The sequence below is a fragment of the Amblyomma mixtum genome, chromosome 7 (genome assembly GCF_055824585.1).
Source record: "Amblyomma mixtum isolate Tamu chromosome 7, ASM5582458v1, whole genome shotgun sequence".
Lineage (NCBI taxonomy): Eukaryota > Metazoa > Arthropoda > Arachnida > Ixodida > Ixodidae > Amblyomma > Amblyomma mixtum.
In genome coordinates, this window is record NC_143018.1 from 5,351,434 (window position 1) to 5,376,973 (window position 25,540).

The 25,540-nt window shown below is 48.5% G+C and overlaps 1 protein-coding gene across 1 annotated transcript in view; it reads right to left on the bottom strand.

The window, feature by feature from the left end:
- Positions 1–25,540, bottom strand: part of LOC149334837 (uncharacterized) — an 84,494-nt gene that overhangs the window by 2,175 nt on the left and 56,779 nt on the right. Inside the window, exons 7-16 of the mRNA XM_089551465.1 lie at positions 24,878–24,945; positions 23,951–24,026; positions 19,708–20,118; positions 11,290–11,490; positions 9,735–9,800; positions 9,218–9,286; positions 8,759–8,848; positions 6,401–6,460; positions 4,938–5,111; positions 2,385–2,607 (exon numbers count right to left, since the gene is read on the bottom strand). Of these exons, the coding sequence (XP_089407591.1) occupies positions 2,392–2,607; positions 4,938–5,111; positions 6,401–6,460; positions 8,759–8,848; positions 9,218–9,286; positions 9,735–9,800; positions 11,290–11,490; positions 19,708–20,118; positions 23,951–24,026; positions 24,878–24,945 (1,431 nt within the window). The 3' untranslated portion in view covers positions 2,385–2,391. The remainder of the gene's footprint in view (positions 1–2,384; positions 2,608–4,937; positions 5,112–6,400; positions 6,461–8,758; positions 8,849–9,217; positions 9,287–9,734; positions 9,801–11,289; positions 11,491–19,707; positions 20,119–23,950; positions 24,027–24,877; positions 24,946–25,540) is intronic.

Genomic DNA, 25,540 nt, shown 5'->3' on the forward strand with positions numbered 1-25,540 from the left:
GTTATGTACAGTCTTTGTCAAAAGTAACCAGGCTGCATGGTTTGCTTCTACCTTGTACAGTGGAGCCCTTGTGGCTTTCCTAAACATCAAAAGATGTTGAAAGGTAACAAGACCCTAGTCCTTACCTTTAACGGGCATTTCAGATTCACTGTACGAGCTAGAAGCAAACCATGCAGCCTGGTTACTTTTGACAAAGAGTGTATATGATAGAGGTCCATAATTCGGCATTATTTAACGAATAATAAAACATCAACTTTTAATTTTTACTTTGAAGGAAAAAGTATAATTTGAATTTGAAGGCCGCCAGTATCAAAGGTGAGTCTAGTTTCTAAATTTTCTTAATTGGCAATTTATTTCGAAATATCGAGCGTTAAAAATATTCATTTCAAAGCTTGCTGGGTTGGCTTTGCCGCATAGCGCATTTATAAAATGATGCCGCTACGCGTAGTTTGGTCGCATAAATCATGTTAACTGCTTCTACGTTAAAAGAATACAAAAACGCCGTCTGTATTTGCTGCATTAGAAATGCGGGCGGCGCCATTTAAAAAATGTTCAACGCGGGAAAACCAACTCAACGCCTTTCGAATGCGTATTTTTGATGATCGATATTTTGAACTAATTGCCGATAAAGAACATTTAAAAACTGAGCTCGCTTTCGATGCTGATGGCATTCAGTTTCGCATTATAATCTTACCCCTAAAAATAAAAGCAAAAAGTTTATTAGGTAATTTGAGTTAATTAATCGTGTAAATATAGAGCTCTATCATGTAGATAATGCCCGCCCTGCTGCACAATATATCTGCACATACCGGACCAGGAAGTATTCTTAAAATAAAAATCTGAAAATTTTAAAAATCACCCGGTATATTGAATAGACCAGGTGTTTCAGAGAAGTTGGCCACTAAACTTTAAAAATAGGATTTATGAGGCATAGCAATACCAGTGTTGGCGGGCACGAAAAGCAGGCGAATCATGGTAACTAGTAAAATGGTTAACTGAATTCAAATATTCAGCTTTTTAAACATTACCGATAGGCACATGACTGTTAGATTCGTACCCAGCTGTTCGTAACAGCCATATCAGTTTTTGGAATCTCGAAAACGAGATTCACCCTCACCACTGTGGCTCAACCAATTTTGGCCATTTCTCCCGAAATTCGAAAACCGCGCGCTTGCGGGAGAGCGCAGAGCGACATCAATCGAATCCAGATAATCTCAGCTCCGCCCGAGCTCTTCGCTGCTCCAGCGTGGGCGGGGTCACGTCACCATTTGATTGACGTCGCCCTCCTGCAAGGTTCTCGACTGTCACGAGAAATGGCCAAAATTAGCCGAGCCACAACTACGAGGGTAATTGTGTTTTCGAAATTCTGAGAACTGATATGGCTATCCCTAAATGCTGGCTCCAAATCTCTAGTTGCAATCAGCTGCCTATCGGGAATAGTTAAAAAGGTAACTAGTATAATTTAGTCAATCACTCTACTAGTTAACACGACTCGCCTGTCTCCTGACGTCCGCTAACACGGGTATTACTATGCCGCAAAAAGCTTCCCTGTCTCAAAAACCCTAGTTTCAAAACTAGTGCCCGGCTTCCCTGAAACACTTGGTATATGTCATGAAGAAGACTCCAATTTGCCTTTCAGCATGTAAGTTAAATTAGCAGGCACTTCTGCCTACCAAAGATGAAATCATGGCAGAAACTGAAAGCACCCTGAACACTCCTGTAAGAATTACAGGAGTACTCGATAACGCTTCGACGCAGCCTTTTTCGTGCCATACAAGTGAGAATCAAGTGCCCTATTATTCAAAAACCGTGAACTAAAACCTCGTTTTATTGTTCTCATTTAAATGGTATTGTTAGTGATCGATTTCACACTTAGTTTATGCAAGTATGTACTCGCCATTTGTTACATATTTTACTTACGCGTTCCGATTTAACGATAACACGACTGACGTACAGTCTTTGTCAAAAGTTTAGAGCCCAAGGGGTTTGCTTCTAAGCCTCGCAGTGGGACTCCTGTAACATTCCTGGTAGTCCTAACCAATGGAGGAGGCAGGACCAGAAATCTTACCTTCAGCAAATTTGGAGCGCTGGAGATGCATTAGGAACCAGACAGTGTGCTTCAGAAGCAAACCCCCTGGGCTCCAAACTTTTGACAAAGGCTGTACAATGCGAACGTCTTGTCACATATTTGCCTACTTCAAGTAACAGCGCAAAAACACAGATAGCACACATAGAACGAGAACACTTTGCGCTGTTACTTGAAGATGAATAACCAACAAGCCCAAGCTGCTGTTCTGGATATTTGCGTAGCAGGGCTACTGTCGTGGAACAGGTGCCTTTTTGCCGTCTGCGCACACCCTTTCGGTTGGAAGCTGCCGGCATACCTGAGGCTCAGATCCTGGACGTCTCGTCGTCCTCTTCTTCTGTGAGGACCGCGGGCCGCACGCTGGCCCGGGACACCCTCCGCCGGGGCTCCGCCACGGGCGACACCGAGAAGCGCGAGGGCCAGTAGCTGGCGCGCTGCTGCACCGACGAGCGCCGACGAGAGAGCGGCGCGCCGCCGCCCACAGGGGGAGACAGGGCGTCCCGAACGGGGCTAGGGTTGTCCTGCAAAGCGGAGGATAAGTGTCCTCTGGATCATCATCATCATCAGTCTGACTACACCCACTGCAGGGCAAAGGCCTCTCCCATGTCTCTCCAACTGAACCTGTCCTTTGCCAGCTGCGGCCACCGTATCCCCACAAGCTTCTTAATCTCATCCGCCCACCTAACTTTCTGCCGCCCCGTGCTAAGCTTCCCTTCTCTTGGAATCCACTCCGTTACCCTTAAGGACCAGCGGTTATCTTACCTTCGCATTACATGCCCTGCCCAAGCCCATTTCTTCCTCTTGATTTCAACTAAGATGTCATTAACACTCGTTTGTTCCCTCACCCACTCCGCCCTCTTCCGATGGATGGATGGAAACAACTTTATTACACACAAAAAAAAAAATTCTTCCAGGGTGGTCCCCTACTAGTCCAGGAGTCCACGGGCTTGTGCTTCGCGTAAAGCCCGATCCACCAGCCATTTCTGGCCGGCGGGCTGAGCAGTCCATAAAGCAGCCTCCCAGGAAGAACGAGTGGGATTGGGGATGGGGGGTACTGCCTTTGGGGAAGGACATTCCCAAAGGTAGTGGAAAAGTGTAGATCTGGGCACGCCACAGGTGGTATAATCAGGAGGAAAGGTGGGGTGAAAGCATGAGAGACGGTGGGAGGAAATAAAACAGCCTGTCTGTAATTGCCGCCATGTGGCGCTGGATGAGGGCGACAAGGTACTGTGGGGTGGTGGCAGTGTCATGCGACTGAGTTTGTAGAATGTTGTAATTTGATATGTATACAGGACGGATGTAGCCTCGTTTGCAGGGTTGGGTGCCTGATCATCCGGGGTCCGCGAGGAGAGTTCTCGGGCCAGCGCATGAACGCGCTCATTACTGGGGATCGAGGCATGCCCAGGGACCCACGACAGAGTAACCGCGGTCGTCCTTACGTCAAAATGGTGTCTAGCGCGCTGATCGAGTCTTCTAAAAGCCACAAAACAGCGTGGATGGATCTCAACGGCATCGCCTCTGCATCTGGGTGACGAATTATTTGCCGCATGAACAAGCGGCAATTCGTTCGTGGCCTAAATTTGCCAGACAGCGCATTGGCAAATTGTTTTGGGCATCAGTTCAAACTCCTTTGGGGCTGCCAGCTTTACTTGATTTGGTTGTTTCAAACTTATATTTACCAGCAGCGACGGTGCAAAAAAAAGCATCCGCGTCACGTGTACAATTCCGGAGCGATACGACATTCTGCATATTTAGGCTGATTTTGCTTTTGATGCTGTGAGTCCTGATCATCATCAGGCCTAGTTACGTCAGCGGTGAAAAACAGCCCACTAAGACCAAATTCTCCCCTCTTCCCACGCCCAGTCCTTCGCTTTACTGGAATGAATACCTTAAAATTTTCCTCTCGTGCCATCGAGGCTCTTTCAGTATACAAGTTTACTGATGCAATTATCCACAGATAATGTCGTTTCTTTAATCTCAGCAGCTATTAGTCAATTTCTGCACGGCTTGGAGTTTGTACTGTATCATTATTTTGTATATTTTTGAACATGCACTGTTTGCATTTGTGTGCACCCCCCCCCCCCCCCCCCCCCCCCCCCCCCCCCCCCCCCCCCCCACACAGACACACACACCCTCCTGCTATAGCTCCGGATGGAGTCGCAGTAAGCACAAACGACACGATGCGTCCTTACAAAAGAAAGATGGGCCCTCCATATGCATGTTTGTGCAATCTTTCTGCTCGCAGTCACATAGTCTTGTATCGTTTCACAAGTTCTTTTTGTTCACCGCACACACAACAACCCTACATCTGCGCACCCCCACCACGCAGATTCCATCGCATCGGTCACCTCTGCGCCGACGCGCCCGTACTACTGCCTTACCAAATCTTTTTTGTTGACTAGCAGCTGGCCGGAACAGCCTTCCGCACCATATTGCTGCTACAACTTTCCCATAATTGTTTGTGACCGCTGTCAACGCGTGTACTTTGTAAATCTGGGAGTCTTTAAGGAAAATAAAAAGATGTGATGTTTCCTTTCGTTCAGAAATCACTGATGTCCTCCACAGACTCAAGGAAATCACCATTTAGTTTACCTCCGCCCAGACTGCGTGCTGGTTTTTTTGCTGACGGCATCAGTCTAAACTGAACTGTCTATAGATGACGTATAAACAAAAGCGGCTTAAAGTCCAAAGGTCACATTTAGCATATATCGAATTTGTGTATATGTATCTTGGAAATATCTATGGACTGTACGAGGAATTTTCGTGACTGAAATCACTCGCCATCAGGCGCCCCAGGTGCCTCGTGGTTCCACGACTACAAATGTCGCCCCCAGCGGAGGTTTTCACTCACGTATGCGTGAACGCCAAGGCACTTGCTGCTCCGCCTCTCGTAGTTGTGCAGCATGTTGGACACCATCTGACTGCCTCGTCGGCGTCTCAGCCCAGACTCCACGTCCGCCGGATCGGCGCATGGCGGGAGGCCACCACCCGGCAAGGCGGCCATGGTCAAACGCCGGGCCAAGCTCTGTTGCGTCCGCAGTGAAAAAAATTGGCTGTGGTTTAGCTCTCGTTAAACCTGGAGGATTGCGAAAGCAATATCTGCGCGTAGCCTTATATTGTTTCGTGAGCTACATTGCCCACAGTCTCGCCGTTTTGCGCGCTCTTGCACGACCACACTGCGCATGCGCGAGGAGCAAGTGACGTCACTACGCACAGCTGGCGTGCCTCTCCGCGCGCGCTCGCCTTCCTTTCCTTAAAATGATCGGAGTGTAAAACGTTGACAACGCCAATGAACACAATGAACGCCGATGGCCTATGGCTTTCTGGCACAACCTTGTCAATGCCTGCAGCCCACATCTCTCTCTCATCACCCCACGTACCTATAAGCGCGATTCAGGCATCCGCTGACCCAGGGAGCCATTATGCGCACTTCCTTTCCTTAGAATGGTCTAAGTATAAAGCGTGGTCAACGTCAACGCCAATGAACTCAACGAACGCCGACGGCCTATGGCTTCAGCGCCACGTTTCCGGCACAACGTTGTCAATGCCAACGCATGCAGCGCACACCTGTCACTACCGCCACTTAGCATAAAGCACGGTTGAGGTGTCCACTGTTTCAAGAGGGCAGTTATGCGCCTTCCCTCTGGTTCAGGGGTCCATCGAGATGTGGACACCTCGCCCTCACCTCAGGCAACGTATATCCGGGCGTAGCAGAGTTAAACAACTGCCAATTTTATATACACCACAAATCACGCAGATGGCGATTAGGAGAGGGAAAGAGAGGGAAACTGTCGGCGAGGCGATGGAGAGCGCGCGGCGGCGGCTCCGGCGGCGGCCTCGGCGCGTTAGCTGTGCGCCGTGTGACGTCATCCGCTCCTCGCGCGCGCGCGCAGCTTGGCCTTTCCATCGCTCCGCTACATGGCTCGGCGACTAGAGTAGTGTTGCTTTCGCAACAAAACGGTTTCTCTCAATAATACACGCCCTTCTCGAGATTGCTGGATGAAATGCACCGCTTTAACGAAGCGCGGGCCTTAGCCATTCGCACGGAGGGCGTAGATATACGCAATCACGAAGGGTGCACCCCACATGCAGATCAGGCAACGCTGCGCAGTTGGCGACCAGAGAAGTGGCAAAAGAACAGTTCGGTGAAAAAAGAAAACTCAGTGACGTGGCCTGTGCCTGAACGAAACAGCTAGAGAGCCAGGATTGCAGCTCCTCTGTTAGACCCAGATAATATGAAACCGTAAACTTTTTCTGTGCCTACAGGCTATCGCACACCGATGAACGTCAGTAATAGACTAGGGGCACACTCACTGCCGGCTGGCTGGCCAGATGCCTTGTCACCGTCTGGTAGACTTCGTCATCCTCGGCGTCCTGTGGAAGCGGGCGAAGGGAACCGATTAGGATCCGTGAAGAAGTATTTGGTGCTCACAAAATGATCCAACTATTTAACGCGGACTCGAGGCTAAGACACTCCTTCCTGTGCTCGCTGGCACACACCCGCAGATACGGCTGGAGAAGGAGCCCAGGTGCAAGGAGTGACAAGGAGCAAGACAGACGTCAACCACCTAGTCAGCGTCTGAGTCGCGCGTTGAGGCACTTCAACTTCGGTGCCATGTGCCATCAGTGAAGGGACCAGCAGCTTATTGCACATGCCGGTCTTGTTGTGGTCAGATGTGCGGCACCCTGATTTGTGCCACAACACACTGCAACGTTGCTGTTCGCACTGGATTCAACGTTCAAATGGCGCACATGAAAATTTGCAGATATAGCAGTTCTGTCTGCTAAAATAAGTACGGTTACTGCAAGACAGTGCCCGTACAAAAAATTGCCTACGATTACGTTACTTAATGTGAAATTTGAGCGCAGGTCATCAGCTGTTTCAGCTTTTCGATAGATTGAGGCAAAGAATTCGAGCGAGGCGTGTATGTACAATTACAGACAACTTGTTATTTTTCACACATATTTCTTCTTCAAGAAACACTCCACTAACAGTTCTTGATAGTCATGAAGGAAGCTTTGTGGACTGAGAAATAGATGGATATATGATCGACTTGCTGCACCACTTGCTGTCTTCCTTCCTTATTTTTATACGATGTACATTTATTAAATCTGGTCTCTGAGACCATCAAGCTTCTCTTTCTCAGTGAGGTTGATGAAATCCGAGAAATCACACCACGGACGGTGTTTAGAGATCGACGTGCTGAAATCGACACGGGGGTGTCCCCGATGGACATCAGATCACAAAGTTTTGAATATTGGGCAATGTCTCTTAGCTCTAGCAGCAGGTCACCGCAAGGCATTTTTGATAGTTTGTAGCCTGGGCCCAAAGCATCGGTCAGACATTTGACACCAGGAATGGGGACATCATCATCATCATCATCAGCCTGACTACACCCACTGCAGGGCAAAGGCCTCTCCCATGTCTCTCCAATTAACCCTGTCCTTTGTTAGTTGCCGCCACTGTATCCCCGCAAACTTCTTAATCTCATCCGCCCACCTAACTTTCTGCCGTCCCCTGCTACGTTTGCTTTCTCTTGGAATCCATTCTGTTACCCTTAAAGATCACCGGTTATATTGCCTTCGCATTACATGCCCTGTCCAATCCCATTTCTTCCTCTCGATTTCAACTAAGATGTCATTAACCCGCGTTTGTTCCCTCACCCACTCCGCCCTCTTCCGATCTCTTAGCGTTACACCTATCATTTTCCTTTCCATAGCTCGCTGCGTTGTTCTTAACTTAAGCTGAACCCTCTTTGTTAGCCTCCACGTTTCTGCCCCATAGGTGAGTACCGGTAGGATACAGCTGTTGTGTACTTTTCTCTTCAGGGATATTGGTAAGCTACCATTCATGATCAGATAGAACCTGCCATATGCGCTCCACCCCATTCTTATTCTTCTAGGTATTTCCCTCTCATGATCCGGATCTGCGGTACCTGCCCTAAGTAGACATAGTTCTTGTTAATTTTTCTGTTTTTTCGCTATGATGAACATGGTACTTTAAAAATGTTTTTGGTTTTTAAAAGAACTTTGCAGTTGCATCGGTCCGCCCTTTTTGTGAGGGCGATCGTTTTGTGACAGAGGGGGAGCTATAAAATTATGTGTTTGGCTGTGGTGCCAGCCACCCACCAAGGCGCCAAACCAGAGGATGGGGCAGGAACTTGCTAGCAAGTCATGTCAGCGCCGACCGTACACCTCAACTGCAACCAAATATGATGCAACTCAGGGTAGTTTGTCAACAAGGTTAGCCCTCGCCGCTAGGAAAAAAGGAAAATCCTTGAAGTGAACAGGAGACAGGAGAGTTGGGAAAAAGAAGATAGGAAAGTAAAAGCCGATTTCCTCCGGTCGGGCTAGGTTAGAGGTGCCGTCTACAGGAAGCTAGGGCCAAAGTGGTGTGCTGCCTCCGCCGAGGGGCCTTAAAGGTCCAAATACTCGGCATCGGCTCAACCACCAGGATCCCCTTTTCCCCGGGCACGGCGATGCCACGTACGGCTAAGCGTGGGTGCTCGGGTTCGCGGTGACGCATTGCTCACCATCATCTCCCTGCGGGGATGTCCCTACGGATGCTCAGGAACTCGCGGTGTCGCAACTGACCAACATCTGTGTGCAGCAGAAGCCCCTGTGGGGCTTAAAAAATGATAAAATTCAGCATGCATATTGCGTTCCACCTACCATGAGGATGTCTTGCAATGTTTGGAGCTGTGCTATGCGTGACTGCGGGTCATCCGAGGACATTATCTTGGGATCCACGCCGCTTACTTTCTGCATGTTTCATACAAGGTTTAAAAGAAGTGAAGAAAAGATTTAAAATGGTGTGGTCAATTCGCAAAAAAATATATTACGAAAACAGTTGCACCGAGAGAACAGGTCAATTGCTGAAAATTTGTAGTACTGATTACAGTCAGTGTTGTGATATCACAGCTGTGAATAGGTTGCAAACCAAAGCAATTATGTCCATAACCCCCTCTGCCTTAGGATTTACAAAAAAAGAAACTTATCAAAGAAAAGTTCCCAAGACTCAGCGACTGGTTAAAACAGGAATGCTCGGCAGTCCCGCTAATAAACGCTTTTGCATGGCAGGCAGCTCGCCTTCCCACCCAGGAAGAGTACTGAGGCGTTCCCAAAACTCACCGCCCACTCCTGGAGGAACTCCTGGCCCAAGTCGGACTCGTGGAGGGTTCGATTGTAGTCACGCGCAACCTGCGAGGAGCAGGAAAGTAACGGCAACAAAATAAGCGTGGTTGTGGCGACGTTCTATTTGACTTATTCGTAAGGAGCACACCAGCTCTGTACACGCGCATCTTGCGTGGATTTATTCGCCGTCAGGAGAAGATGGTCACTTTTCGGAACAACCAAAATGATGATCATCACACTAGACTACATACTAGCACTAAGCCTAAACCTCCGATTGCTTTCAGAAACTAACGTATCTGGCGCGACCCCCGAAGTTTCAATACAATGTCCACGGGTCCGGAAGCATAAAGCACTGAATAAAATGACTAAGCCCGAAGGACAAAGGGAGAGTTGCGAAATCGTATGTAATGAGAAATCACGCATTCAAGACGGGTGCTGCTCGGCTCTATCTCAGCCGCGCATTCTGAGGCTTGCAGCGCTGCAGTCACTCAGACTAGAAGTGTGCAAAACTCACCTTGATGTCGTGCTTCCAGAAGCGTTGCGTTCTCGGCATACTGGACTCCGGGGCTATCTCCTTGATCTGGATGCGCGCAAGAAGGCAGTTCGAAAGAGGAAGTGTTCCAATTACCCGCACCAAAGTGAACATAACTTATGAGAACAACACTCCAACGCACCGAATGGCTGACTCCATCTGAGAACATCGTCAGCCACAGGCTAATTCATAATAGGAGACCGATGACGTGCTCGTTTGAGGACATCTAACTTTCTACAAATTAAATTATCATCAGCACCAGCAGCCTGGCTACGCCCACTACAAGGCAAGGCTTCTGCAATTAACCCTGTCCTTTGCTAGTTGCGGCCACCGTATCCCCGCAGACATCTTAATCTCCTTCAACCCACCTAACTTTTTGCCGCAACCTGCTACGCTTGCTTTCTCTTGGATTCCACTCAGTTACACTTAAGGACCAGCGGTATGTCTTGCCTTCGCATTAAATGCTCTGCCCAAGCTCATTTATTCCTCGTGATTTCGACTAGGATGTCAATAACCCGCGTTTGTTCCGTCACCCACTCTGCCCGCTTCCGATCTCTTAACGTTACACCTTTCATTTTTCTTTTCATAGCTCACTGCGTTGTCCTTAAGCTGAACCCTATTCGTTAGCCTCCACGTTTTTGCCCCATAGGTGAGTACCGGTAAGATACAGCTGTTGTATACTTTTCTCTTCAGGGATATTGGTAAACTGCCATTCATGATCTGAGAGAACCTGCCATATGCGCTCCACCCCATTCTTATTCTTTTAGTTATTCCCCTGTAGACGTATTCCCTTACCACTTACAGCACCTCACTACCAGTTGTGAACTGGTGTTTCCTTGAGAGCCTGTAGAACATTACTTTGGTTTTCTGCATGTTAATTTGTTAAAGTGGGATGCATGTTAAAGTGGGATGCGAGGACTGCTCTACGGAGGTGACTAATTTTTAAAAATCGTACTTTAAAAACCATTTGCAGCTTAGAGAGCTGGCTCGACACAGAGGACAGAGGGTGATGGTATAAAGTGGACACAGATGCAATCACGAAGCACAAACGTGCCTTTCCTTACCACAGGGGACGAGAAACAAGGTCGAAAAACGTGAACTGAGGAGAGAGCTCTTAGAAATTGTCCGAGTACGGCAGCAGAGATCCGGGGACCCGTTGTTCAAAGCCTACGCACCTTCCGAGTGACCTAGTAGCTGTGCCCTGTAGTATCGTCGGGGGCATTCGAGAGCCAGCACTTAACGTCTTCGAAAAATAGGTGCTCTAAGGCCGCATTGTTTGGGAAAATGTGGAAAAACAGCTGGCCTTTCTGTTACTTTACCAAGAGCAGTGCGCTTCCGATAAAGCAAGACACTCCCGCGCAGAATAGCAGAAGCAAAACCTCTCATCTCCTCTAACCGACACAGGGCCGAGAGCATTTGTACCGCTTTATAGAAAGGCTTGTAAGACAATAAACTCGCGGACACAGAGAGGGAGAAATTGGCTTGGGCTGAACTGTCGGTGAAGTGAATAGACTGACAAGGGATACAAAAAGTATACCTTGAGCAGGAGAGTGCCGGCGATGATGATGCAGAGGATGTTGACCACGGTGAGGCAGAAGGAGTTGATGGCCATCACGGCGCACTCCTTGTGCATGTTGGCGTTGTCGAAGTAGTACGCCTGGAAGCCAGGGTGCGCCACGAACGCCGGATACGTCTCCACCGTGCGGTTCAATTCCGTGCCCGGGATGGACACGGTCACCTGCGCGCCCATCAACGAAAGCTGTTGCGCCACACGGATTCGCTTACCGCCGCCGAATCTGGCAAGCTCTCTGATCGCATACCATTCGCGAGACTCCCCAGGGGGAACACTCACAAAACACGGCACCTAATGGTCCGAAATTCGGAGGTTAGCACCGCGCGGCTTGCGCTGCTCAGATTAACCAGCCAGGGCCGCTGAAACACGGGGACGATTGGAAAAGGAAAGGTGCAGAGAGCCGCTTACCAGTCATTGCCCAGATAAATGGATTTCATTCCAAGTTTTGCAACTGGCACTGCTAAGAAACTCTGGCCGCAGCAGAGAAAACAAATAAGGGAGGAAGTTGGATTTACCCTCTACTCTAAGCCGAAGCTTCAAACATGCGGACGGTAGCCCAGAGGGCTTCTGGTTCCGGTGAATTCTATTTCGTCGTCGCTTTTTCGCTCCGCGGGCTTCTAGTGGGTGGACAGGGTGCAGTGGGAAAGGTGGCTGATGGAAGGTGAACGAGGTTAAAGTTTGCATGCATTCTCAAAGACGAACCTGGCTTAAATTATTGGGCGCATGCATGCCGCCATTCAGGTGCCCCGTGACGCGTCTTAACCTTCGACGATTCGAACAGGTACTGACAACAGGGCTACACGTGTTCTATTCGTGCAACGTTACATTTTACAGTGACTGCTGCAATGATCGGATAGCTTTAAGGTTTCTATCATCAGGCAAGTGACTAAACACTGTACTGTTGATATCGTACACCTGCCTCAAGCCGAGGAGAATTTTCACGCAGGACTTCCCGTGAGCTGTCAACAGACTCATTTCCAAAGGCGCCAGCGTGGAGCCATTATCGGATGGCGGCGGCGCCCACAGCAGATTGGACTGGAAAACGTTTACTTCACCGAAAAGAGCTGGTTAGATGAGAGTCATGTTAGGTGGCCGTCAGCCCATGGCTGTTAGCGACCTCGTCGGCCCACTCAAGGAACCGGATTTGCGTCCTTCGGTCCGAGCAGGCCAGCACGTCCTAATACTGCTCGAGAGAAGGAACTAGTAATAAATCCGCCGGAGGCGATTATTTCTTGCAGTTCCCTAGAATGTGATCATATGTGGCTCCAATACCACAGTGCTTACACTGGGGGTTATACTAGCTAGGATACATATGCGCTAGGATACATATAAGCGAGCGCATCTGAGGACGACGCCACGTGGTTTCCTGAGCTTTGGTTTTGTCCGGAGGGTGGTAAATGCACCTCTCCAGCCTAAAATGGTTGGTAATGCTGCAAAATGAGATCCAGCTGTCTCTCGAAAAATTCGAAGGAGCAGGCGAGCCTACTGCCCGGTCGATGAAACCTCGGGCTTCGTTGTGAGCGACCTCGTTGCATGGATTATACAAGCAGCCGGTACGCAAATCAATTCTATTTCTGTATGGGGCCGGTCAGCATTTTAAGGATGTGGAGAGATGTGGCTGAAATGCGGCCCCTCGCGAAACTGCCAACAGCCATCCGCTTAGCCTCATCGTCACCGTAGGCGCCACGGAAGCGAATAACACTGAAGCCATTATCGAGGGGAACATGCAGTTGTTTCTAGATCGAGGAATCGGCATCGCAAGAGGCATCGCACATTACCGCAAAGGCCAAGCCGAAGTACTGCTGATTAACTTTCGCGAAGAATACGGGCACGCTAACAGAGGAACGACGATTACTTTCTTCGACGAAATATCCGACGTATCAGACTGCTTCGTCCTCACCGACCCGTCCGCAGAAGATGCGCCTGACCAAGAGAACTCGCCCACTTTCGACATCAACCCAATCCTGCCGCGGAACAGACAAGACCAGATCCGCAATCTGCTTCGAAGCTACAGCTAGTGTTCCTCGTCATCGCCGAAGGTACGACAAACGCCGATTGCCCAGCGTCGCATCATAACCGACCAGCACGACCAACATATCCGAAAAATCCGTATACCATGTGTCGCCGCGAGAACGACAAGCCATCCGGGACAATATGGAAGTAATGTTTGGCGATGACGACATTCAGCCTCCAAAGAGCCCTTGGACGGCACCGGTTGTTCTAGTGAGGAAGAAAGACGGCGCACTTCGATTCTGCTTTGATTACCGCCGCTTGAACAACATAAAGAATGACGTCTATCCCCTCTCCCGCATCGACTACACACTGGGTTAGCTCTGCAACGCCAAGTATTTCTACGCCGCCGCAGTGGCTCAGTGGTTATGGCGCTCGGCAGCTGCCCCGGAAGACGATGGTTCGATCCCGGCTGCGGTGGTCGAATTTCCATGGAAGCGAAATCCTAGAGGCTAGTGTACTGTGCGATGTCAGTGCACGTTAAAGAACCCCAGGTGGTCTAAATTTCCGGAGCCTTTCTCTACGGCGTCTCTCACAGCTCGAGTGGCTTTGGGACGTTAAACCCCGTAAACGAAACCAAACAAAGTTTCTGAAACGCCTGCCGAGGGCTTCAGCCCGTTTCTCTCTGCGATCCTTGTGGTGGACGGGATGCATGTTTTTGGGTAGTGGTGGTATCATCAAGAAAAAGAAGACGCAGGACATGCGCCGTAACACAGTACACGGCGCGTGTCCTTTGACTTTTTCTTTGTGCCTCGTTTAGTTTACGCCCCCGTATTTCCACCATGAACGGCCTCTAACTAGCCTAACCTGAAGTGGTAAATTTGTCTAGTATAATTAGATGATGTCGTCTTCGCCTGGAACATTGAAGAGCACCTGAAAAGGCTTCGAACAGTACTAGACGCAATCGAGTCGTCCGGCCTAACCTTGAAAGCAGAGAAGTAACATTTGCCTATGAGAGCTACTTTTCATAGGCCACATCGTTAGCAAAGAGGGAGTACGCCCAGGCCAGCAGAAAACAGCTGCTATCGCACTGTTTACTCTTTTTGTTTTATTTATTTTACAGGTTCTGAAAACCTTATTGTCAAGCCTCAGGCGGGAGTGGATAATACAAATCAACAAATTCAAAAACAGCAAAATCAGCAAACAAGATACAGGACGCTGAATGATAAATCAGAACAAACACAAAAACACAAGATACTATTTACAATATGAATGTCATTTTGATAGGGGGAGGCACATGTTACTTAGGATTTATGAGCAAGTGCCCAGAGGAATGACGGCACCGTTGTGCAGTCAACCTTGTCGGCGAATAACGCATTCCAGTCGCAAATAGTGCGCGGAAAAAACGAATTTCTAAATTGCGTTAGTCCTGCACGAAAAATCTAGGACTTTTTTTGGTGTGATACGAGCGCGTAGAGCGGCGGTTGGCTGGCAGAGTGTATAAACTTTCGTCTATTCCCAACTGGTTATTACAGAGTATACAGAAAAAATTTCATCCTATCCCGGTAACGTCTGGATGTCAGCCTTTCGAGTCTGCAGTTTCTAGAAGTAATGATGGGGACTTGCGCCAGCTGTATGAGTTAAGGACGAATCTAGGTGATGTTCTTTGAACTTTCTCAAGTTTGGTAATATTAGATTGTGTATGTGGATCCCAGACAATCGCGGTATACTCTAGGGCGGGTCGGATAAATGTTTTGTAAGGAGAGGGCTGAGTCGAGCTGGTTGGTTCATGTTGAATGGTATACGTCTAAACAGTTCTGTGTCTGTCTTCTTCCGTCCCATCCATCAGCGCTGTTTAGTCGTACCATTCGAATATTTCGAGCGTTCGGTAACGTACGCCTTATTGTAGGTGTGTGTTACATGTTCATTCTACCTAAGATCTGATGAAATTATTACTCCCAAGTATTTGTAGCTGGAAACGACAGCTAAGCACTGGTTGTTGATGTTATAAGCAAATGTTAAGGGGTTCTTTTTGCGTGTAACAGTCATTGCAACGGTATTTTGAAGAGTAATGGTCATCTGCCATTTCGAGCACCAAGTTTGTATCTTAGATAGGGTGGTGTTTAAAACTACCTGGTCGTTCGCATTACGTATATCATGATACAGGACGCAGTCGTATGCGAAAAGCATGATCTTGGCGCGCATGTCACTGAGGATATCATTTATGAAAATCAGAAAGAATAGCGTACCTAAAACTGAGCCTTGTGGAATGCCTGAGTGTAGGTTTGCGGAAGAAGAAACTGCATCATTGACTTGAACACATTGTTTCCGTAAAGACAGGTATTCTTAAATCCAGTTAATTAAGGTGTCGTTCTTTAGTATGGGTCTTAGTTTCAGCAGTAATTTGGAGTGAGAGACGCGGTCATATGCTTTTTGGAAATCGAGGAATATTATGTCAACTTGGCTTTGCTTATAAGATGCTCCTAAATCATGAACTGTTTCTATGAGGTGAGTTACGGTGGAAAACCCTCGCCTAAACCCATGTCTGGTATCAATTAATGCGTTGTCATTCAGAAAGACGGATATGTGTTTGAATATTGTGTGTTCGAGTAATTTAGCACATGGGCAAATTAAATGAATTGGCTTGTATGACGTGAGGAGGGACGGATTTTCTGTTTTAGGTATGGGAAAAATCTTTGCATACTTCCATTCGGTTGGGAGTTTCGCGCTGGACAATGACTTCTGGAATATTAATGTTAGGTACCTTGAGCACCACTCGGCATACCGAGAAAAAAGAGCGTTTGGAATTCCATCAGCTTCAGGTGATTTTTTGGTGTCTAGATTGAGTAAAGGCGCTAACACCCCTTTCGGAGTAATCGTGACGTCACTAATTGGCAGAATGTGTTCATAGAATGGGAAGTGTAGGCTGATGCCGTCATCATGCGTAAACACCGAGCAGAAATATTGGTTGAGCGCCTCTGCCATATTTGCACTGTCAGCGATAAAAGTATCACCGATGCAGAGTTTGGGTGCAACTTTTGCTTTTGGCGATAAGTGCTGCCGGTACTTCCGCGGGGAAGAGATCAGAAAGTTTTTTAGCGTTATTTTTTTTAAGATGATCTTCTGCGCGTTTTTTTTTTCAGCTAATAATACACGGAAGCCAAGCAACCTGTTTCACGTGGAAATAGTGGGGCGTTGCTTGTGTTGTTTTCTTCCCTTTTTTAGCTTACGTTCTAACCACACGATTTATTTTGTTACCCAGGGATTGAGCTTCCGCAGCACTTTTCGCTTCACCGGAACAAATTTTTGCACACGTTCTAGGACAAGGCATTTGAAGGAGCACCACAGGCCATTGAATGTTCATTTGATTCACACATAACTTGAAATGTAGAAAACTAGCTCTCAAGTGCATCAAGTACATCAATATCATTGGATACCATTGGCACGCTAGACAATTGGGACAGTTCTTTCTTGTTTTTCAATCTGAGAATCGAAGTTTACTTCCAAAGTTAGGTAGACAGTTTTGTGGTCTGATATACCTTCGAACACCTGAACTTGTGGGTTTCTGCGAAAAAAAGCGGCATTTGCAAGAAAAATGTCCATAATTGACAGCGTGTTATTTTGAACACGGGTAGGTTCTTTGAGAAGCTGGGTAAGGTTGTGAAGAATTACTATACCAACGAAAGGCTCAGAAGCACTTGAATAAAGGCTCAGGAAAATCATTCCAATTGACAGATGGAACATTAAAATCTCCCGTAAGGAGCATAGCACAGCGCTTTTTCCTGCAGACGCACAAGAACTCGTTAAGGTTTTCGAAGAAGACATTGTCGCAGTTTGGTGGACGATAGAAACCTCCAACAATTAAATTGCAATCATTAAGAAAAAGTTTTACAACAACGGATTCAATTCCCGTAATATCTGGCAGCCTAGTAGCCTTCAACGTTTCTTTGAGAAGAATATCAACGCCACCGCCACGGGAGTCTGTCATGTCTGTAAATTTTGTACCCATTGGGTGTTATTTACGAGTCGGTGACGCCACTATGCAACCAGGTTTCAGTTATTGCTAGAATATGGGGTTTGTGTGCGGTTACATTGCTTTCTGATTCGCCAATTTTATTTACCATGCTCCGAGCGTTAATGTTTAGACACCGAAGTTAAGATTTTTCTTTAACGCAGTCATTAAGTCAATGTTGTTTAGGGCTATGAGGACGTAGACTGACTGACACTCTTGCCATCTGAGCGCTGTCCCACAGATATATTTGTTTGTCGAACTTAATTTTGTCGTACTGAAGCCTTACTTTTATACCTGCTTTTCTTTATTCAGCCGTGCTGTCCCAAAGGTTTTGCCTAATCTGCCGAGTCACTGCTGAAAAATCTTCTCAAACTGAAATACTTTGCCCCTTGAGCTTGTGGCAGTTACGCAGCACGTTCGCAGCATTCACGATGGAACTGACACAAGCCATCCTGCGTTACACCAACTGCATACCATCCGCAGACCAACGGATTGACCGAGCGCCTGAACAAGACCATCGCCGACATGCTCGCCATGTATGTCGGTGCCGAACACAATTCCTGGCACGTCATCCATGCCTTGCATCATCTTCGCTCACAACACCGCAGTACAGGAGACCACCCAGATGACTCCTTTTAGGCTCTTCCATGGCAGGGAGGCCATGACCACGCTAGACGCCATGCTGCCCGACGTTACCGAAGAAGATAACGTTGACGTCGCCGCCTATCTTCAACGCGCAGAAGCCCGAAGAGCTGCCAGATTACGGATCAAAGACCAGCAACGGAACGATACCGCACGCTAGAACCTCATCATTATCATCATCATCATCAGTCTGACTATGCCCATTGCAGGGCAAAAGCCTCTCCCATGTTTCTGCAACGCTAGAACCGACGAGGACACAACACGGAATACAAGCCAGGAGACCGAGTCTGGGTTTGGACGCCCATTCGCCGCCGCGGATTGAGTGAAAAGCTTTTGCGCCGCTATTTCGGCCCGTGAACTGGACTATGGAGTCGCGCCTCACGAAATAACTGCATCCCAGCGACGCCGCGTACGACCAGAAGTTGGTTTGGTTGGTTTGGTTTATGGGGTTTAACGTCCCAATGCGACTCAGGGTATGAGGGACGCCGTAGTGAAGGGCTCCGGAAATTTCGACCACCTGGGGTTTTTTAACGTGCACTGACATGGCACAGTACACGGGCCTCTAGAATTTCTTCAGAAGTTGTCCATATCGTAAGTAAAGAACAGTAGCGCAACCAAGACGAACACAAGAGAGGACCACACAGGACTAGCGCTAAACTTCATCTAACTTTATTCACTAACAGCGCCGCAAATATAAGGAAAACCAGGACACGTGCAGAGAGATACCAGTTTCCAAACAACACTATCTACAGAACCGTTCAAGATACGCCATTTCCGATTTGAAGAGGTTCACCGACGTATCGTTAACACAAGATACACCTCTCTTCCTTATATGAAATGCTTCCAATAGTTCGTCTTCGTTGCGCTACTGTTCTTTTCTTACAACATGCACCACCTAGCCCAACAAAAAGTTCTTCTGAAGTTGTCCATATCGTCCGTCTTAAGCCCTGCTATGCGCGCTAAAGGACGCTGTGTTTTTCCGCACTGGGGGTTTATTCTTGCACAATCCGTTTAATTTGTTTCTAGTCGCCATATTTGTTTTAAAGCATTGGGTCGACGCTTCTCTGAGAGGGGAGTAATGCCACCACAATGAAAACAGCGCAAACTTGACGAAGGATGCAGAAAGGGAAGACGCGACACAGGCGTTGACTAACAACTGTTGTTAGCGCCTGTGTCTCGTCTTCTCTCCATTTCGCCACCATGCCGCGGCCAGGATCGAACCCGCGTTTTTCGGGTCAGCAGCCGAGCGCCATAACCACTGAGCCACCGCGGCGGCTCTGTTCCGTTACAATAGAGTTTTAATGCGCTAACGTCAGAGCAGTCGTCGCACCAAAATTCCGCCGATGTCCAGTGTCACGAAATTCGCCGATTGGTCGAAAGGGGTCCCGTGACCTTCTGACATCACAACATACCTACCGGGTTGTGAGCAACCTAGTTTCTAGACAGCAATAGAGAATCAAAATTAAAAATCAGGCAAAGATGTGATACACGCAAAATGTTGGCACCTTCACAGAATAGCGGATACCTGCTAGTGTAGCTAGCAGTTTGAATATGGCCGCTGATGGTCCGAAAATTGCAAATACACACAGAAGTTGCAACAGAAGCTCCGACAACTATGAAATCGAATGCTATCACATTCCATTCTTAGGTGACTTCAGCGTCCACGAAGTTGTTTTGATTGGTTTATTGGGATTTAATTACGATGAAAACAGAGCCAAAAGATAGTCGCAAACGATGCCCTTCCAGGCGATTCGCGAGGAGAGAGCAAAAGTGCTTACGTTGATGGGGTCCTGCCCCAGAGACTTGAAGACCTTCATGAGAGAGAGTGCCCACAGGGATCCGCAGTTGATGGAGGGCGGCAGGAGAGATGCCGAGATGGCCACCCCGACGAGGCAGGCCGAGTTGCCGCCTAGGATAGCCATGGCAACGCCGGCGCCTGACGGCAGCGCCACCAGGGCGCCCACCCACAGGCTGCGCCACTGGCCTCGGGCCGTCTGCTCGGAGTTGGGCCACGTGTTGGGACCCCAACCCCCGGGGCCCTGGATGTCGCCCCAGTAGGCCATGATCAGGCCGAACACGAAGCCGAACACGAGGCAGAGGCACAGGCCACACAACTCGGTCCGGAGGCCGACCTTGACCAGGGACTTGTCCCGAATGATGATGCCGAACGTGATGGCCGCGATGGGGCCCTGTGGAGGGGTACGAAAAGCGCGTGAAGTAACAAGAACAGCTAAATTGTCCATTAGCGCCATTTCCACTTTCTTTCCACGCGGGTTTTTGCGCCTAGTCTTCAAAATTTTAACGCGATGCACCCTCGAGTTTATCACTAGCACGCGGTATGAACTGTGCACCGACTGCTAGACTGCAGCAGTATGCAATGTGGCGGTTTGGAATGCAGGCACAGTGAACACGCAGCAGTGTGCAGTAGTCAGTTATTGAAGCGGTGGCGCAGTGAGGTGTAAACCATTAGGGTTCCTAGGTGAAAGCGTCGGGGTGCTCTAAACCATCGCCAGGGTCCATACAGAATGCTAAAAGTTCTGCGTTACTTGGCCGTAAACTGGGAGATTGCCGACAGCCGAACATCATGCTCTAAGACGCCGTTTCAAGGTATTTGCAGCGCCGTGAATCGACAACTCACCATCAAGAACACTGAGGTGTTAGTTATGCACTAGGTGAAGGAAGAAAATCCTGGAAAGTGTCTTGGGTAAGGAAATGGCGCAGTAACTGTCTCGCATATCTCGGTGGACACCTGAACGACGCCTTAAGGAAAGGGAGTTAGGTGGGAGTGAAAGAAGGCGCCATTGTGCAGGGCTCCGGAATAATTTTGTCCACCTGGGGATCATTCTATCTCTCCCTCAGCCCCTATGCTTTAACTCTTCTCTTCTCAAATAGATGTTTTTACTACATAAGGTGCACTGACATCCCACAGCACGTGGGCGCCTTTGCATTTCGCCTCCATCGAAACGCGGCCGCCGCTGCCGGGTTAATAGCGGCGAAACTTGAAACGCTTAAAGAATCCCAAGTGGTCGAATTTACCATCACCAGCATTTTCCTAAGCATTACTGACAGAACGATATCCCGGAATTCAAGTGGCTCATTTCTGACAACCTTCTAACATAATGATCCCTACTTAATCATAGTAGAAGACTGAAAACTTTGTGCGTAGGGTAATCGACATACTCAAATTTTTAAGGATACGGGCTTAGATATTCACGAATAAGATCCCCAGCGAAGAGCTCCAGTTTCATGATGTGCCATTGGAAAAGAACTCGAGCCATCTTTGTTAGGTTTACCATCCACGTTCCAGTGCAGGGCTGTTAAATTTTGCCTCCTCGTATTCAGAGGTAACCAAAGATGGTATCGCAGTGTCGTTCTTGAAGTCCACTGCGTCGAAGTCAAGTCACGAATTAATCAAAGAAAGCGTTAGTCAACAACTAGAGAAACACCAGATCAAAGTATGTACTCAAGACGCCTGATTTACAAAGCATAGATTGATTGATTGATTTATTAGGGCTCAACGCCCCAAAGTGACTTAGGCTATGAGGGACGCCGTAGTGGAGGGCTCCGGAAATTTCGACCCCCTGGGGTTCCTTAACGTGCACTGACATCGCGCAGTACACGGGCCTCTAGAAATTCGCCTCCATCGAAATTCAGCCACCGCGGCCGTGATCGAACCCGCGTCTTTCGGGCCAGCAGCCGAGCGCCGTAACTACTGAGCCACCGCGGCGGATTGATTTACAAAGCAGGTGAAAAAATTATTCGGTGAGTAGATTAAGAAGAAAGATGAAGACCATTGATTTTACCGTACGTTCACTGTCTCTCGCGCGGGACTGGCAAGGTTGCAGAGAGATTTGACGTTCCAGTCAGGTTGCCCGCACCGACAACACTGTTGAATATATGCCCATTCATGGAATGGACGTGTGAGGGTGGTGGGAGCAAAGAATTTAAAACGGGGATGAGCAATCAAGCATAGTGATGTTTGTCGACTGAAAAGTCGGGGATGGCGTGTAAAGTTCCCCTGTCCTGCGGGATGGTTCTTTCCGACAGAATGGACTGTCCGAACGTGCGACTAAAAGAACAATGCAAATTCCGTGCAAAATGATGATCCTTTGAGCAATCTGGCTGTGCACTGTCTCAAATGTCGCATGGCGTTTTATTTTTTTCTAAAGCAATTTTTGTTCTCCGCCACCGCGATCAAGCGATGGCGGAGCTGGATCCGCCACCGCGATCAGAGTCGCATATAAAAGAAAAACCGGGTATCACGCGTGAGCGATCCTTCTACCGCGGCCTGTCTGTTTTCGGAACGTCGGGTGAGGTGTGCACGCACGTGCCGTCTCAGTGTACTGGGTTGTGCAATATTTTGGTGCGTGTAAATTGAAGCCTTCGGAGTAAAAAAAAAAAAAAGAAAAGGTCGGTCACGGGTATCGCTTCGTCCTGTCGCCTTCTTTGTGTTCGTGTCTGTGTACAGGTATCGTTTTTCGAGCATGGAGATGCGTCAGCTTCGGGATGTTAAACCTCACACGTGATAATCTTCTGGTGTTGAGTGGCCGTTTGATGACAGTGCTTCCTCGGCGGAAACTGCAGTCTCACCGTCGTACCCCGAAGAGGTACTCAAGAGCAGCTACGCTAGCTCAAGCCTTGAGTGAAGATCTGCAACAGATCTGCGTAGTCACCACCGCCCGACTACCGCTTAAAGGAACTTGTTGTGCAAGTTGGTAGCTACATTCACTGCAACTATTTAAAGGGGCAATAAAAAAAGAAAACGACCTGCACACTACGCAGCCGCTCTGTCTCGTTGTTTGTGGTTGTTTCCACATTTCCGCATTTTGTACGCCCCTCCTGCAAAAGCGCAAGACGGAGCTACGATGCACGAAACACGTGATTGGCGCCTTTGTCTGCATCAGGCGGTGTAACACCGCCAGCGCTCAAAAGATGCCACACGAGTTCCACTGCACGGCTTGGGAGCAAGGCTCGTGGCTCGTATTTCTGACAGTTCCAACCCTCTTCCAGTAACATCAGGCGTACCCCAAGGTTCTGTACTTGCTCCCCTCCTATTCTTAATCTATATAAACGACTTACCCTCAAACCTGGTTTACAATGTTCGTCTGTTTGCAGACGACTGCGTTATTTACCGCACAATTTCCAACACCTTTGACCAATCACAGCTCCAAAACGACATTGGCACAGTGCATACCTGGTGCGATGACTGTCTAATGTCGCTTAATCCCAATAAATGTAAACTCGTATCTTTTCACCACCGGCGTAACCCCCATATTTTCACTTACTCGGTTGCTAACGTTCCACTAGAAGCCGTATGCTCATACAAGTACCTAGGTGTCACCTTGTGCCAGGATCTCTCCTGGCGCTCTCATGTAACGAACATCGTCGCATCAGCTAACCGGTCACTGGGTTTTTTGAAACGTCATCTACGGCACGCCCCTCAAAGTATTAAACTTCTCGCCTACCAATCACTCATACGACCAAAACTAGAATACGCATCTGCTATCTGGAGCCCGCAACAAGCACATCTCATCAGTTCACTAGAATCTGTCCAAAATCGTGCCACGAGGTTCGTTCATTCTGCCTATTCGTACGACATCAGTGAATCGTCACTTAAACGACAATCAGGTTTATCAACTCTTGCCCATCGTCGTCGCATTACTTCTCTTAGTACGTTCCATAAGTTTTTTACAGTTCCCTAGGACAACCACCCTACATCACACCGCCAGTTCGCAATATCTTATCGCACCGGCCATCCACTGCAAATTTCATACCAACGCGCCCGCACCGTCACTTTTTCTGCATCCTTTTTTCTTCGCACTGCTAAAGACTGGAATGGCCTTCCACGCGACGTTGATGCCATCACCTGCCAATTAAGTTTTGTTAACAATTTAAATATGCACTTCAAAAATAACATGTAAGCAATCATATTCAATCCATATTTGTACTCCCACCCCTTATGTAATACCCTCAAAGTGGGGTCTTTAAGGTAATAAAGTGAAGTGAAGTGAAGAGGCGTACCATGAGTGGCGAGACAAGCATGGCGGCGATGATGGAAACCACGCTGTTGTCCATCAGGCCCAGAGCCGCAATCATCCTGTACGTGGGGAAGAAAGGAGGAACATTAGTCGCCCATCACAAAACAAAGCCTACAACTAAACCTCTCCTGTGCAAGCTTATCCCGCAAACTACCACATCCGCCCACCTGAATCCCCACCGCATGCCTTCGCATTCCCTAGGAAAAGGGGCTTCTCGGCGCATATACACGCCCATTTCATCTCGATTGCGACAAGGATGTCATTAACTCGGGTTTGCTCATTGATCCATGCAGTCTCTCAGCGGCATACGCCTGCCATATTACTTTCAACAGCTCGCTGCGCTGTCAAACTTCATGTCGTCAGCCGTTGGCGAGTCCCTTATTGCCACTCGGCACTGAAATCACGCGCGTCATTGCGACACAAATTGGCCTCATTGCAACGCACTGTTCGCATTGAGGCGCATGCGAACAGTGCTTTGCAATGAGGTGGTGCTCTAGATTCAGAGCTCACGTAACTGAACGCCCTGCGGAGCAACACACTGACGCCGGTCCCGATCGCAACGAGCACATCAATATGGTAATCGCGAGCTTTCCACCTTCTACACAGGTTTAACCTGTCGGGGCAGAAGCCCGGGCTTCGCGAGCACGCGCATACGATCGCGTTGTGCAAATGAACACCTCGGTGATCTTCCGCAACGCAGCAGGCGGCGATGTTAAACGCCACACCGTGCCCCGGAAGGGTATCATCGTTTCCTGCCGTTGCTTCGTTCGCTCTCCCGCTTGTCATGGACGTCTGGGAAGCTGCACACTTGACAGAGTTACGGTAGGAAAACGTCCAAGGATAGAGAACATCGCCTACGCAAGGTCCGCAGCAGGGTGAAAGCGCTCAGCAGTGACTCGCTAATGCTCACCCGGCCAGCAGGATGAAGGCCACAAAGTCGAAGTTGAGCTCCCCATTTGACCGCACCCCTTCTACGACCTGCAGTAAACAGAACAGCATATCACCGCAGTGCACACAAATTGCTGGTACTACGCCGTTGCGAGAAAGAAGTATGTTTTTATTTCACGTACACATACTGCGAACAGGCCTAAGCAGAAGGGGCTTTGCAATCAAACGAGACATACGAACAAGCATGACATAAAACCACGTGAGAGCAGCTCTAGGAGCAGCAAAACTAATCCCGCCTTCCTAACTCTCGGCATCCTCTTTTAACCAAGCCGCCGCGGTGGTTCAGTGGTTATGGCGCTCGGCTGCTTACCCGCAGGACGCGAGTTCGATCCGTGTCGCGGCGGTTGAATTTTGATGGAGGAAAAATTCTAGAAGCCCGTGTACTGTGCGATGTCAGTGCACGTTAAAGAACCCCGGGTGGTCAATATTTCCGAAGCTCTTCACTACGGCGCCCCTCAGCCTGAGTCTCTTTGCGACGTTCAAAATACATAAACCATGTGCCATGAATGCTTGCGTTATTTTGGGCAGCAACGAAATGGAAAGCTATAATGAAAAATAAAGATAGAATTGGATTAAGCGGGAGGCTACACAATACACAGCGCTAATGGAGCAGAGAGCAGTGCCC